Source organism: Ruditapes philippinarum, unplaced genomic scaffold (genome assembly GCF_026571515.1).
Source record: "Ruditapes philippinarum isolate M1 unplaced genomic scaffold, ASM2657151v2 ctg3699_1_1_1_1, whole genome shotgun sequence".
Lineage (NCBI taxonomy): Eukaryota > Metazoa > Mollusca > Bivalvia > Venerida > Veneridae > Ruditapes > Ruditapes philippinarum.
In genome coordinates, this window is record NW_026863583.1 from 72043 (window position 1) to 88829 (window position 16787).

Genomic DNA, 16787 nt, shown 5'->3' on the forward strand with positions numbered 1-16787 from the left:
AATTCTTCTCACCTGTGTGTACTGCCATATGTGATTTCAGATCGCCCTTGCGAGCAAATGCTCTGTCACATATTTCACATTCATAATTCTTCTCACCTGTGTGTACTGCCATATGTGATTTCAGATCGCCCTTGCGAGCAAATGCTCTATCACATATTTCACATTTATTATTTTTCTCTCCTGTGTGTATTGTCATATGTGATTTCCGACTGCCATTGTTAGCAAATGCTTTGTCACATATTTCACATCTAAATTTCTTTTCTCCTGTGTGTACTGTCATATGAGTTTTAAGATTTATTTTATCTGCAAATGCTTTGTCACATATTCCACATTTATAATTCTTCTGTTCTAAATGTACTTCTAAATGAGATTTAAGAGTAACTTTATGAGCAAATGCTTTGTCACATATTTGGCATTTGTAATTCTTCTCTCTCGTGTGCACAAACATATGAATTCTAAGAGTACTTTTACGAACAAATGCTTTGTCACATATTTCACATTTAAATTTCTTCTCTCTTGTGTGCACTGTCATATGAGTTTTAAGAGTACTTTTATCTGCAAATGCTTTGTCACATATTTCACATTTATAATTCTTCTCTCCTGTGTGTACTGCCATATGTGATTTCAGATGGCAATTGCGAGCAAATGCTTTGTCACATATTTCACATTTAAATTTCTTCTCTCCTGTGTGCACTGTCATATGAGTTCTAAGATTCCTTTCATCTGCAAAGGCTTTGTCACACATTTCACATTTATAATTCTTCTCTCCTGTGTGTATTGCCATATGCATTTTAAGTAAATTGTTTCGTGAGAACAGTTGATAACAAATATCGCATTGAATTATTTTACCACCAGTATGCATTTTCGTGTGCCTGATTAAGTGGGTTCTGTTTGCAGTTTTGTATTCGCAGACATCACATTTTGATAACTGCTTTTGTTCTGTACTGCTGTTCATGTTTCTGTTTGACAATACAGTTCTTGAATCCTATAAGATAAACAAGTAAATTTTAATCCCCTTTGTATGTCCAGTATTGTTACTGAAATTTTAAGTATGGTACCAGCTTTCAATTATTGGAACTTAAATGTCAACATTAGCTCCATATTTCGAATGATGATTATTATACTGATGACGTTCCTATTTTACATAAAGGATTATCGGAGAATTTTACTATAAATTTGTCTGTTAAAATACACTGCATTGTGATAAAGTACACAGAATTAAAAATGAAATGAAGAAATTTAGATTTTTTTCTTTGGAGAAAAAATCTTAAATTTAAATATCAATGCAAGAATAATTTATGACATAAAAACAGTGCTCAATTTATCGTTAAAACGTAATTACAAATAATGATATATATATTTACCCGTGTTCTGTTAACTTTCGAATGCAGTTTGTTTCTTCTTGTTACTTTGACTTACAAACGATTGAGATATAAATTCGTTCTTATTGTGTATCATATCATGCAACTATTTTAATATAATGTCAAAGTACTTAGAAATTGGTGTTTTATAGAACACGCAGTTACTGAAACAAAAGGACATGTGAAAATTATTACCGGATATATGTAATTATTTTAATTTGTTAATTCCTGACACTTTATTTTGACACATGGAAGTAGTCTATTCATAAGTCCGACATGACCCATAAGCTATCTCAATTGCATTATCAAATTAGTGCATAACAATAAGAACTTCGTCACAATCTATTTATTATTAACAAAAGAATATATGTCAATGCCTATTATTAAGTCTTTTGTTTTCTTAAATAAAAGGTCAGAGTAGGGATCAATATCAATTAATATAAAAAAGGTCATAGTATGTATCTATCCATTATTATTATTATCATTATTATTATTATTATTATTATTATTATTATGATTATGATTATTATTATTATTATTATTATTATTATTGAATCATTAATGTTATTATTATTAATATAATTATTATTATTTAATCATAATTGTAATTATTGTTTATTATTATTATTATTATTATTATTATTATTATTATTATTATTATTATTATTATTATTATTTAATCATTTTTGTAATTATTATTATCATCATCACCACCATCATTATCATCATCATCATCATTGTTGTCGTCGTCGTCGTCATCATCATCATCACCACCACCACCATCATCATTATTACAATCATCATTATTATTACAATTATTAAATAACAAGAATAAAGATCAACAAGGTAAAGGCAACGTTCACAGGACGCCGCCCCCGGACACACCCAAGCAGGACAACCAGAAGGCACCAAACAAGTATCTGGAGTGGACACAAGGGCGAAAGGGGCGGGACATGTAATGTGAAATAATATAAACAAAAACAGGCCCATAAGGGAATTAAAGGGAAAAGGGCTGAACGGGTGTAAAGGTGGGGAGGGGGGTTAAAAATGGAAGGGGGGGGAGAGAAACTACCTACCGTCAACGACAATCCAACGAGACAGACATCACAAAACATGTAAACATCCAAAAACAAGTAACAATACAGACAAGAAAACACGTGAAGGAACACAAAGGGGTACCGCCTTGAAACGGTCAGTGGTAGTTAAACCACTGGGGAGTTTAAACCGGTTTTAGGCGCGCCAAACCTCACTCTTAGCCCCAATATGTTCCTGAATGACACAAAAATGTATATAAAATTAATTAATACACTTGTTACTATATATAGTAAACAAAATTGACTATGATTTCAACTGGGGGCCGAGAACTAGTTATCAGCCCGCAGAACATGTGCACGTGCACAAACTGAAACAACGACGTCATATTTTACGTCATCAAACAGTTACACTGTAAAAGTGAAAGTAGGTTGTCAGCACAAATCGCTTTATTTTTATTATGAGAGCTTAAGCGTATTTAGTACAAACACATTTTTGTTACTATTGAATTTTGAAGAAATAATACGACAAATTCATTCCGAAAAAAAAAATGAAAATAAAACTTGCTTCTAGATTCTACTGCTTTGAACACACAAACAGTAAACATCTCTGTACAGAACAGTAGAAGAGTAGACAAGAATTTCAACGAAAGAACTTCAAAGTATTTGTTTTGTTTTTTTAAATGCTACTATTAGATCTACCAAGTGTATTAAAGAGATTAATACACGTCAGAGTAGGGCCGGAAGGTGATAATCGGCCCTAAATGAATAATGGCCCTCGGGCTAAAGCCCTCGGGTCCATTATTCATTTTGCGGGCCGATTATCACCTTCCGGCCCTCTCCTGCCGTGTATTAACCTCTTATTCCCGCCAAGTGAAATTCTAACAATGGTCGTGGTTACATTAGACAAAATAAATAAAACACATACAAAATTATGTAGATGTAAATATGTAGAAAAAGTTACTGCCTAATGACCATTACCAAAGTACTCGATGCCTTAAGGAAGGCAGAGCAACAAGAAAATCACCTACAAGGGCCCGACGAAGCAAGGCAGAAGACGAACATTAAGACAATTCAGTCCCCAAAGGGCTTTAAGAACTGTCCATCATAGAGTCTCCCACTTGGTCCGTCAGATGTAATCAAAAGAGGAAAGCGTAGCGACCAACTGTAAAAGGGTTGAACACCAAGCATGCGGTATGCCTTTAAATAATTGGGTCATAACCTCTTTTAATAAACCGTTTGATAATTTTAGTGAAGACTGCAGAAAAATTACTATGACCCATGATCCTACGAAGTTTGTAAACCACATCTCCATAGAAGTCAGGCTTGGTAATGTAATACCTTGTCGTAAAAGAGTTTTTAAATTACAGTTAAATTTTAAAACTAAGTCTGAATTACGATGGTAAAACTTAGTAAAATATTTACGTAATTTATGATAGCGATAACCTTGTTTAAGAAGTTTGTTAGTTATAAATAAATTCACATTATGAATATTTTTTCATAGTCATTTTGAGCGGAATCTACTATACCTGATTATAACACTAATTACCCTAATTTAAGATAAAGGCACCTAGTTATACTGTTTTTATGAGATTGATTTGGTAGTAAATCGTACTACATTTTCTTGATTTTAAACATTTATTAAAAATATAAAGCTCCTTTTACGAAAATCGAAAATGTGATTCTACTCTCCTGGCATTCCTTCATATTTATTTACCCATATTGTTTGGATTTTTATGCAGTTTTCATCGAGAAATTCTTTCCGTCATGGGTTATGGTGTGCCCAAAATATGAAATATATATGGAGACTGTGTCGCCAAACGGACAAATACAGAGTGTCCTCAAAATCTAACACCAAACGATGCTTAATATTCAAACAAAAACAAACCCTTAACAGGCCTCGACACTAAATTTTTTAGCAGGTGGTACGCCGGACCACTAGATTTAAAAGTTAGGTGGTCCTTCCAGAAGTCAGGTGGTCAGTTATCATTATTATATCATTTTATTGCAAATGTAGAAAAAATGTTTAAACTTGATGACAAAGATGTATTATTAACCTTTAAAGAAAAAAGATATTTTTAGATATATATTTTTCATCTAATCAGAAAAGGGAGAGCAAGTCAGTAGGTATTTTATCGTAGAGTTATTTGTTTATTTGTTTTTATCTCAGTCAAAAATACACAACAGAGATCTTATTTATGTTAACTTATATATTAAAGTGATTTCTCCCTCAACTCAAGTTAGGGAATAGTGAAGCCATTTGTGTCTGTGAAGTGTTATTTTCTTACTGTTATTCAAATATTCATTGCTGATACGTGGTACATCTTATAATCATGATAATAATATAGCATTTTTTAACGATTAACATTTTTAATGGAACTAATAATTTATCTTATTCTTGTCTTTGAAAACAAGGAAATATCTAAATTATTAAAATAATGACAACATTATTATTTAATATAACTTATCTTATTTTTCTCACAGATTTATAATACAGAATTTTACCTCCCCGTTGCTTGTTGGTTGATATTCATTTTTGACATTGGGTATTTTTAACCTTTTAAAATAATTTTAACTCTAGAAGAAACAGATCTCTTATCGTTAACCAGTTAAAATAAAGATAAATAGCATATAATTACTAGATGTATTTTTCCAGTTCCTTTCGTTTGCTGCCATTATTCAAGTATCTGAAATTTAAGTTTATCCAATATCATATAATTACCATCATCGGATACTCACAGCTGATTAACATGTAACATAACATAAATGTTAATGGTTCCGCTATGGGTATCAGACGATGCATAATTACTAGCACCATTTGAATGAAATTTGTACCTAAATTAATTTCACAAATTCTTAACTCTTTTAACTTGCATAAACAAAATTTTTTTAGCGACTTAAAATGAAAGTTATTGATGACTTAAGAACTTCAGAGATTAATGAACCATATGCATGTACATCGGACATAGATTAATGATTTTAAACATAATTTTATAACATGTTTTTGACCAAATCGCCATTCTCCCAAATGAGCCTTGCATCAACCAGAAAATTCAAGTGGTCCAACGGACCAGTGGGTTTTAAAATTAGGTGGTCCTTGCCAAAATCAAGTGGTCTCGGACCAACGGACCACCGCTAATGTCGAGGCCTGCTTAATGAAGCATTTATTTAGAATAGGCTCAACATAAAGGAATTGCTGGACACAATAACAGTCGAGTTTCATATGTGCTGAAGAGATCCATAGCTGATATAAGAAATGATAAACAAGATCGACAAGGAAAGGCGGCGTTCAATGAACGCAAACCATCTACAAAACAACGGATCATTTTCATAATACTAACTGAATAGCAAGTTAGTTTTGCCACGTGCTTTTCATCTGAAGAAAGGAGTGCTGGATATAAACAATTTTGTCGTAAAGTTAACAAAATATAGGTTAATTTATTGGCTGTCTTTGGTATTAATCCAGAACTCCAAAAAGGCTTCACCAACCTATGTTGTAAATACGTTCACGACCTAACGATGGAATATAAAAAGTAATCTCTAGAACATTCTAATAACATTCTCCATGAGAGGATGTTTATCTTAGACTTCTAAGGTTAAATGCAATATAATAAATCCATACTAAATGTTCCTATACATGACACTTATATTTCGCGTTTTCGATAAGTTATCAATGTAATCGGGAAAATATTTAGTAAAAGTGCATAAAAAATATTCAGTAAATACCATTATGTCGAACATTGACAATATATCATGTGCTTATTAATAAGTTAACATTGTGTATGCAGGTTGTTATAATTCTATATAATGTATCTCTATATTTAATGTATGACATTGTGTATGACATGCTTTTCGTGTATATAATCAGTAATCGTATGTTATCATATTCTGTTCTCATGTAAATGTGTTAATTAATTGTTATATCAGTCACTGAAAAGTGGAATAAAAGATTTTATTTACTTTTACCCATGAAATATGGTGCTATATCAGTCAAATATATTTCATATTTTTTAAAAATAAATATGAAATATAAATATGAAAGTGGGCGGAGTCAAAACTCATATTTATTTTAAGGGACTTCTTTCGCCGTTTTGTTTGAAAAATCTGATAAATACAAAACAACTTTTTCTTGAATATTGTTTTGAAAACTATCTAGCATGATAGAAAATGGTCTAACTAAGAAAATTAATCCGAACACCAATATCTTTAATTCAGTTATTAACGCTGTACAGACGTTTAAAGAGTTGTTTACATGACGTCACAATGTAGCGCCAAACAGCGCGTGCTTACGCATAAATTACTGCGCGCTGTACAATTGCAGTTGGTATCAAGCAAGGGGATTCGTTACCATTTTCTTTGATAATGAAATTAAATAAAAAGGTTATTTTTTCGTTTTTTGTGAAATATGGTATATATTTTCACTCAACATGATAAAATGCCACATATTTTCACTCGCCGTACCGGCTCGTGAAAATATGTGGCATTTTATCATGTTTCGTGAAAATATATTCCATATTTACGCAAACGAAAAAATATCCTCTTAATATATACTAGGACTCCAAGAATAAAAATATTGTTCGTAAAATGTGTTATAGTGATGAGGTTATATATTGTATTTATATTTGCCATATTTTAAAATAGATAGAGGATATTGAATGAGTGTAGTTTAATACTAAATTTATTGAACAAGTTGAATAAAATCGTATTATGCGAGCCTCTGGCGAGCATAATATTGTTTTATTCAACGAGTTCAATAAATAGAGGATATTGAATGAGTGTAAGTTCAATACCGAATTTATTGCTGAAGTTGAATAAAATTAAACGAGTGTAATAAATTCAGTAATGAACTTACAGGAATTTAATATTCTATTTATTACATACCCAAAAATGAAGACCGTTTAAAGTGAAATAAGAGTCATTTTTCATTGACGCGCCTATAGTATAACGCTAATATTAAGCGCGTCTTTACACTATGTATATGTTAGTGTTCATCCGTGCTATTCTACAGTAATGAGAAACTTCGACGCGAGCGATAGCGACATGAGAATGTTTCTAATTTCTGTAGAACAGTTAAGGATGAGTACATAAAGGATAATGAATGAGTGTAAGTTCAATACTGAATTTATTGCACGAGTTGAATAAAATTATATTATTTTTGCTTCTTTAAGAAAAGAAAATCAATGTCATCATACATCATGTTAAAAATGTAACAAAATTAGAGAAATTTAACAGATCTATATTTCAAAATTGATAATGTGACGTCATGATATGATGACTTTACAAAGGAGAATGCGTGACGTTACGCGGCAATTATTATTCCATTCAACAAGTTCAATAACTTCAGTAATGATCTTACACGAATTTAATATTCTATTTATCACATACCCAAAATAAAGACCGTTAAAAGTGAAAAAAGAGTCATTTTTCAATGACGCGCCTATAGTATAACGCTAACATTTAGCGCGTCTTTGCACTATATTTGTTTATTTCATGCTTTCCAGTGTTTTATTGTAATATATCAGATGATTATATTCTGATAAACCACTAATGAAATTTATAAAATATAATTTTCACTTAAGCCGGACTATATCTGAATGCGGATGAAAAGAAAATCATAACTAAATGGAATTACAGTCAGAAATAAATGCCGTCATGCGTAAATTTGGCTTCTTTAGGAAAAGAAAATCGATGTCATCATACATCATGTTAAAAATGTAACAAAATTAGAGATATTTAACAGATCTATATTTCAAAATTGATGATGTGACGTCATGATATGATGACGTCACAAAGAAGAATGCGTGACGTTACGCGGCAAAATCAGTAAAAAAATACATAAAATCACTTAAAAAGCATGAAATAAAAAGAAAATTTATTTGTTTTACATATAAGATTGAAATATATTTCATTCGTGAACACCAGCTATTATATTTTCACGAGTGGCGTAGCCACTCGTGAAAATATTGCATCTGGTGTTCACCCAGTGAAATTATATTTCAATCTTACAAGCAAAACAAACAAATATCCTCTATATAACGCTAATGACGTCACGTCAAAATATATGCAAGGCCGTGCAATACCATTTTTACGGAGTCGCAAAATCGGCACGGGTGTGTGATAATAACATATTTAGTGTCAAACTTTATTTGGCATCGTAATCACTATATTACGTCACTATACCGTTCTATGAAGTACTATGAAAAATAGAAGTCGACTTTGAACGGAATTCGATATAGTATCGACTTCTGATCTTCTATGGAAATTAACGCACATAATTTTTAAGAAAAACAGTGTTTTAATTAGATGACAAATAAAGTTGGACACTAAGTTTGTAGAACGCTAATGACGTCACGTCAAAATATATGCAAGGCCGAGCAATACCATTTTTACGGAGTCGCAAAATCGGCACGGGTGTGTGATAATAACATCTTTAGTGTCAAACTTTATTTGGCATCATAATCACTATATTGCGTCACTATACCGTTCTATGAATTACTATGAAAAATAGAAGTCGACTTTGAACGGAATTCCATGTAGTATCGACTTCTGTTCTTCTGCACATAATTTTTAAGAAATGCAGCGTTTTGATTGGATGACAAATAAAGTTGGACACTATATTTGTATAACGCTAATGACGTCACGTCACAATATATACACGGCCGTGCAATACCATTTTAACGGAGTCGCAAAATCGTCACAGGTGTGTGATAAACATGTATAATGACATAATTTTTATTTCTCATTTGATATAACCTAGATTTCTGCGACACAATGATTTACTGTAAATAGAATACTTGTTGATATAATCAAACAAAAATAATAGGATTAAGATACAATTTGTTTTACTTTTAATTCGTTTATTAGCAAATTTTGCAATTCATGAAACATGACAATTGTGGAATATCTAGGAACAATACAATATTATATATAGTAGTCAAATATACAAAGGAAATTGGTACTCAAATTGAATAACTTCAAATTACAATGTACACAATTTACAAATACGATAAAGTCAATCTTAATTATTAAGCAAAACTCAATATTCCAGTTTATGAGCTTTTGAGCTTATAATACATGTATGTAGTTTAATATTCGAATTTTACAGTAAGTTTTAAAATGGTGTCAGCGAATTAACAATTAATGCATGCATGTCTTGAATACATGATAAACTTTATTTATACAAAGGCAGTCTGCCTGTTAGTATACAATAATAATACAATTTTTACTTGCAAAACATATCAATGACATGATATAAGAATTGTATACATGTAGCAGATTTATTACTAAGTGTATTCTTATTCATAATAACAGATCTATTTTAGTAGAATTTTCATGATACAGCCAGAGTTGATACAGTACGCTGTATATCTTATTTAAACTTTTGACAGCACACATTGCTTAAATTTTAACTAACCACACATTTTCAGATTCAAATAATTCTCTAAATTTTAGTATGTTAGGTCTCCTCAATATGCATTTGTCTAATTTCTTGGTACAGGGGACATTCAAATAAGTATTGGAATTCATCATCTAGAGTGTTACATAGTTTACATTTTCATTTTGATCAAATAATATTTTTTATGTGGCTTTTATTACATGCTTTTCGGTGGTTTATAGAAATTTATTTCATGCTTTCCAGTGTTTTATTGTAATATATCAGATGTTTTTATTTTATGCTTTTCAGTGGATTATTGATTTATCCGTGAAAATTATATTTGATAATTTCACAGTGAAAATTATCAAAATATAATTTCACTTTTTTCAATGACGAAACTACTTTTTTAAGATTTTCCCCATGTCGTACCTCAATTCTATTTTTACTGACAATTCTGACAATATCAGGCTGTTAAAAAAATAGCAAAGCTGAAATAGATAAATAACATAAATGTCAAAAGTAAAATAAAGAGAGAAAACTTACTTCTATTCCTTCAAATTCCAATCACAAAATTTCGTCTCTAAATTTTTTTGTTTCGTTTTTACAGTCTGAAAAATACATTCCTACCCCATGCAAAACTGCTCTTGATGACATTTGGGCATATTAAAGTATCCTACGAGCAATAACTTCCGTATGCTTTATGAAAAATTGAAAAGCATTGACAGCTATCACTCGTAAAATAAGTAAATCAACCCAGCGTTCCTTACAATGCCTTAGCAAACTTCCAAGTTTTCCATTTTCCTAGCTCCTTTTCTGAATGTTTTCACTTCTGTCAACACTTATTTTTTGTCTGTTACAATCCTCAAATAAGTTTTCTTTCTTTTAAAAAGGTGTATGACTAACAAATCCAAATTATATCCTTCTGTATCTTACACAATTATTTTCCTCCCATGAAATACACGACTTTAAAAAATGACTGCCGTTTACATTTTACAAAGCCAGGTCTAATATAAATTCGCAGTAAGTAACAGAAATATGGATGGATGGTTGGACTTTTTCTCCTACAAGAATTGTTTGTTTTTATTATTAAAACAAGTGATCATTCATATTTTTTAATAAAATGAATAAATATCACATTCATTTAACCTCCATTGGCGGACTTATTTTTCAGCTCAAGACTTCTTGTTTTTAATGAGAAATTCCCTCTAAATGGGGCTCTCAATGGGGGAAACAGATTTTAATATCAACGTTAAAATTATGGAAATTTCGTTTTAACTTGTTTTAAAGCATAAAATAAAAAGAAAATTTGTCTGTTTGTTGTGTAAGATGTAATTTTATTTCATCTCGTGAACTTTAAAAACAGTATTCTCACTCGTGGCTACGCCACTCGTGAGAATACTGTTTTTAAAGCCCACTCGATGAAATAAAATTTCATCTTACACACAAACAAACAAATATCCTCTATATATTCTGATAACCACTAGTGAAATTTATAAAATATCATTTTCCCTGTAGCCGGACTATATCTGAATACGGATGAAAAGAAAATCATAACTAAATGGAATAACAGGCAGAAATAAATGCTGTCATGCGTAAATTTTGCTTCTTTAGGAAAAGAAAGTCGATGTCACCATACATCATGTTAAAAATGTAACAAAATTAGAGAAATTGAACAGAACCATATTTCAAAATTAGTGATGTGACGTCATGATGTGATGACGTCACAAAGCGGAATGCGCGACGTTACGCGGCAAAATCAGTAAAAAATACTTAAAATCACTTAAAAAACATGAAATAAAAAGAAAATTTATTTGTTTTACATATAAGATTGAAATATATTTCATTCGTGAACATCAGCTATTATATTTTCACTCGTGGCTACGCCACTCGTGGAAACATTTGCATCTGGTGTTCACTCGGTGAAATTATATATTTTAATCTTACATGCAAAACAAACAAATATCCTCTATATATCAGTGATATTAAACTGGTAATTAAACAGTGAAATTATCAATTTGATAATTTTTGAATTTAAGCCACTTACGTTGTTTCAGTGTAATACCGGCGTGCACAGAACTGGGAACCAACTTAATGACGTGACGTCGTAAATGACGTCACATTGTATTATCATTTGCCGCATTTTTCATTCATTATGAGGTTTAATGTTTTTTTTAAAATGTTTCTTTGCATATAATAATAAGAAAATTTGTTTTGTTTAGTGTAAGATCGAAATATATTTCACCTTGTGAACACCAAAAGTCATATTTCACTCGTGGCTGCGCCAATCGTGAAATATACTTTTTGGTACTCACTCGGTGAAATATATTCCGATCTTACACTGAACTAAACAAATATCCTCTATATAATAATAATAATAATAATAATGATGATAATAATAATAGTAATAATAATTATAATAATAATAATAATAATAATAATAATAATTATAATAATATTAATAATAATAATAATAATTATAATAAAATAATAATTACTACCACTACTAAAACTACTACTTTTGCTGTTGCTTCTCTGTTGCTGACAATGATGATAATGATGAGGATGATGAGGATGATGATGATGATAATGATGACGATGATGATGATGATGATGATGATGATGATGGTGGTGGTGGTGATAATGATAATGACGATGATGGTGATGATGATGATAATGATGATGATGATGATGATGATGATGATGATGATGATGATGATGATGATGATGATGATGATGATGATGATGATGATGATGATGATAATGATGATGATGATGATGATTTGCTACATACATCTCATTATACTGTTGCTGTCCTGACTGTATTTTTACAAATCTTTTTTAGAGAAAATGATTTTTCACTGACATTCCACATCCATTTTTCTTCTTTCTCATGTGAAAACAATAAATAACATTGAGGTTACTTCCGTTTTGTATGTATTCGTACGAGAGATATTCCATTAGGAAATGGTTTTCGCATGATTGATACGCGTGTATTAACAATGATTTTTTTAAGTTTATTGCTATGAGAATGTTTTAATTTCGTTTTCTTAAATAAAAGGTCAAAGTAGGGATCTATACTAATTAAAATAAAATGTTATACTAGGGATCTATCTATCTACCTATTATTATTATTTTTATTATTATAATTACTATGATGACGATGATGATGATGATTATTATTATTATTATCATTATAACTATTATTATTATTTATTATTATTATTATTATTATTATTATTATTATTATTATTATTATTATTATTATTATTACTATTATTTTTCAATTAATAATGTAATTATTATTAATATAATTATTATTATTTAATTTTTATTATTATCATTATTATCATTTATTATTATATTATTATTATTTAATCATTTTTGTAATTATTATTATATGAACATCACCACCATCATTATCATCATCATCAACATCGTCGTCGTCGTTGTCATCATCATCATCACCTCCACCATCATCATTAGCATCATTATTATTACAAGTATTAAAGTCACATTATGAATATTTTTTCATAGTCATGTTGAGCGGAATCTACTATAACTGATTATAACACTAATTACCGTAATTTAAGATAAAGGCACCTAGTTATACTGTTTTTATGAGATTGATTTGGTAGTAAATCGTACTACATATTCTTGATTTTAAACATTTATTTAAAATATAAAGCTCCTTTTAGGAAAATTGAAATGTGATCCTACTTTCCTGGCTTTCCTTCATATTTATTTACCCATATTGTTCGGATTTTTATGCAGTTTTCATCAAGATATTCTTTCCGTCATGGGTTATGGTGTGCCCAAAATATGCAACATATATGGAGAATGTGTCGCCAAACGGACTGCAAATACAGAGTTTCCTCAAAATCTTTACACCACATGATGCCTAATATTCAAACAAAAACAAACCCTTATTGAAACATTTATTGAGAATAGGCTCAACATAAAAGAATTGCTTGACAAAATTCCAGTCGAGTTTTATATGTGCTGAAGAGATCCATAGCTGATATAAGAAATGATAAACAAGATCAACAAGGAAAGGCGGCGTTAATGAACGCAAACCATCTACAAAACAACGGATCACTTTCATAATAGTAACTGAATAGCATGTTAGTTTTGCCACGTGCGTCTCACCTGGTGAAAAGAGCGCTGAATATTAAAATGTTTGTCGTAAAGGAAACAAAATATAGATTATCTATTAACTTGACTTCCATACACAATACTCAATAAATGCTACTTTATCAATTGCCAAAAGCAAAAGAAGCCAAAGATGGCTCTGTCAACCGGCTATTTAGTTACTTTAGAGATCCAAAGCTGATATAGGAAACCATCTACAAAACAACGGATCACTTTCATAATAGTAACTGATTAGCATGTATGTTTTGCCACGTGCTTTTCAGCGCCGAATATAAAAATAAATGTTTGTCGTAAAGGTAATAAAATATAGATAAAATATTACCTTGATTTCCATACAAAACAATAATGAATGCTACTTTATCAATTGCCAAAAAGCAACAGAAGTCAAAGATAGCTCTAGCACTTGGCTAGTTAGTTACTTTTTGAAACTTTACTAGGACTCCAGGAATAAAAATATTGTTCGTGAACATGTCTTATAATGATGAGATTATATATTGTATTCATAGTTGCCATATTTTAAAATAGATATCATTACGGTCTTTAATTGTCAATTTAAAAGTCCGAGATATAATGCATCGGCATGCTACAGTTTGCAAAACATGTCTGAAAGTGGAAATATTTGCATTCATATCCCAAACTTTTGGAAACTTATAGATTGATGCTACATCCGAATCACTTCTTGTGATCGATATATATGCATGTATAATGGCATTTTTATTATCTTTGGATATGGCCTAGATTATTGCGACATAATGTTTGTCTCCTATTTACTGTAAATAGAATACTTGTTGATAAAATCAAACAGAAATATATGATGAAGAAACAGTTTCTTTTTGTTTTAATTCGTTTATTAGCAAATTTGCAATTCATAAAACATGACAATTATGGAATATTTAGGAACAATACAAAATATATAGTTATGAAATAATAAGTCCAATATACTACAGAAAATGGTACTCTAATTGAATAACTATAAATAACACAATTTACAAATACGATGTAGTCAATCAACATTATTAAGCAAAACAATATTCCAGTTTATGAGCTTTTGAACTTATAATATGAATTTTTATATTTGTATCTTACAGTAAGTTTTAAAATGGTGTCAGCGACTTAACAATTAATGCATGCCTGTCTTGAATATATGGTAAACTTATTTATATACAGGTAGCCTGCCTGTTAGTATACACTAATAATACAATTGTTACTTGTTTATGTGGCTTATATAATTAAATAATAATAATAATGAGGAGAATAATAATGATAATAAAGTAATAATTACTACCACTACTAACACTATTGCTGTTGCTGCTCTGTTGCTGATAATGATGATGATGATGATGATGATGATGATGATGATGATGATGATGATGATGATGATGATGATGATTTGCTACATACATCTCATTTATACTTTTGCTGTCCTGACTGTATTTTTACAAGATATAATTTTTAGAGAAAATGATTTATCACTGACATTCCACATCCTTTTTTCTTCTCTCTCATGTGAAAAAAACCAAATAACATTGAGGTTACTTCCCTTTTGTATGTATTCGTACGAGAGATATTCCATTAGGAAATGGTTTTCGCATGATTGATACGCGTGTATTAACAATGTTTTTTAAAGTTTATTACTTTGAGAATTTTTTTCTCAGATATTTTGTATTAATAATTCTTCTCTCATGTGACTGATAACTTAAAAAAAATCCTTTCAAGAAATTTCCTTATCAAATAATTGACAACTTAAATTCCTCATATCTGTGTGCACTGCATTATGAGTTTCAAAATCATTTTTACAAGCAAATGCTGTGTCACATATTTTGCATTTAAAGTTCTTCTCTCTCGTGTGCACAACCATATGAGTTTGAAGAGTACTCTTTTGAGCAAATGCTGTGTCACATATTTCACATTTAAATTTCTTCTCTCCCGTATGCACAACCATATGAATTCTGAGAGTATTTTTACGAGCAAATGCTTTGTCACATATGTCACATTTATAATTCGTCTCTCCTGTGTGCACTGTCATATGACTTTTCAGGTAATTTTACTTGCAAATGCTTTGTCACATATTTCACATTGATAATTCTTCTCTCCTGTGTGCACTGTCATATGTTTTTTAAGGTAACTTTTATCTGCAAATGCTTTGTCACATATTTCACATTTATAATTCTTCTCTCCTATGTGCACTCTCATATGTTTTTTAAGGTAACTTTTATCTGCAAATGCTTTGTCACATATTTCACATTTATATGTCTTCTCTCCTGAATGTACTTCTATATGATTTTTTAAGTAACTTTATGAGTAAATGCTTTGTCACATATTTCATGTTAATAATTCTTCTGTTTCTTCTGTGTTAAGTGTACTTCTATATGAGTTTTAAGAGTACTTTTCTGAGCAAATGTTTTGTCACAAATTTCGCATTTATAATTCTTCTCTCCTGTGTGCACTGCCATATGAGCTTTTAGATTGCCTTTCTGAGCAAAAGCTTTGTCACATATTTCGCATTTATATTTCTTCTCTCCTGTGTGCACTGTCATATGAGTTGTAAGATTTCTTTTTTCTGCAAATGCTTTGTCACATATTTCGCATTCATAATTCTTCTCTCCCGTGTGCACTGTCATATGAGTTTTTAGATTGCTTTTTATAGAAAAAGCTTTGTCACATATTTCGCATTTATATTTCTTCTCTCCTGTGTGCACTGTCATATGAATTTTCAGATGGCTATTGCGAGCAAATGCTTTCTCACAAATTTTACATTCATAATTCTTCTCTCCCGTGTGTTACTGCCATATGACTTTTTAGATGGCTATTGCGAGCAAATACTTTGTCACATATTCCACATTCATAATTCTTCTCTCTTGAATGTACTTC

General features: G+C 30.4%; 1 protein-coding gene across 1 annotated transcript; it reads right to left on the reverse strand.

Annotated features, from left to right (window-relative positions):
- Positions 1-8: 8 nt before the first annotated feature.
- On the reverse strand, positions 9-16369 carry LOC132722581 (zinc finger protein 468-like). The gene is made up of 4 exons (XM_060707102.1): positions 16290-16369; positions 16043-16197; positions 611-768; positions 9-62 (listed from the first exon to the last, which is right to left on the reverse strand). Exons 1-4 carry the CDS (start codon positions 16367-16369, stop codon positions 9-11), a joined length of 447 nt encoding a protein of 148 aa, XP_060563085.1.
- Between the last annotated feature and the right edge of the window lie 418 nt (positions 16370-16787).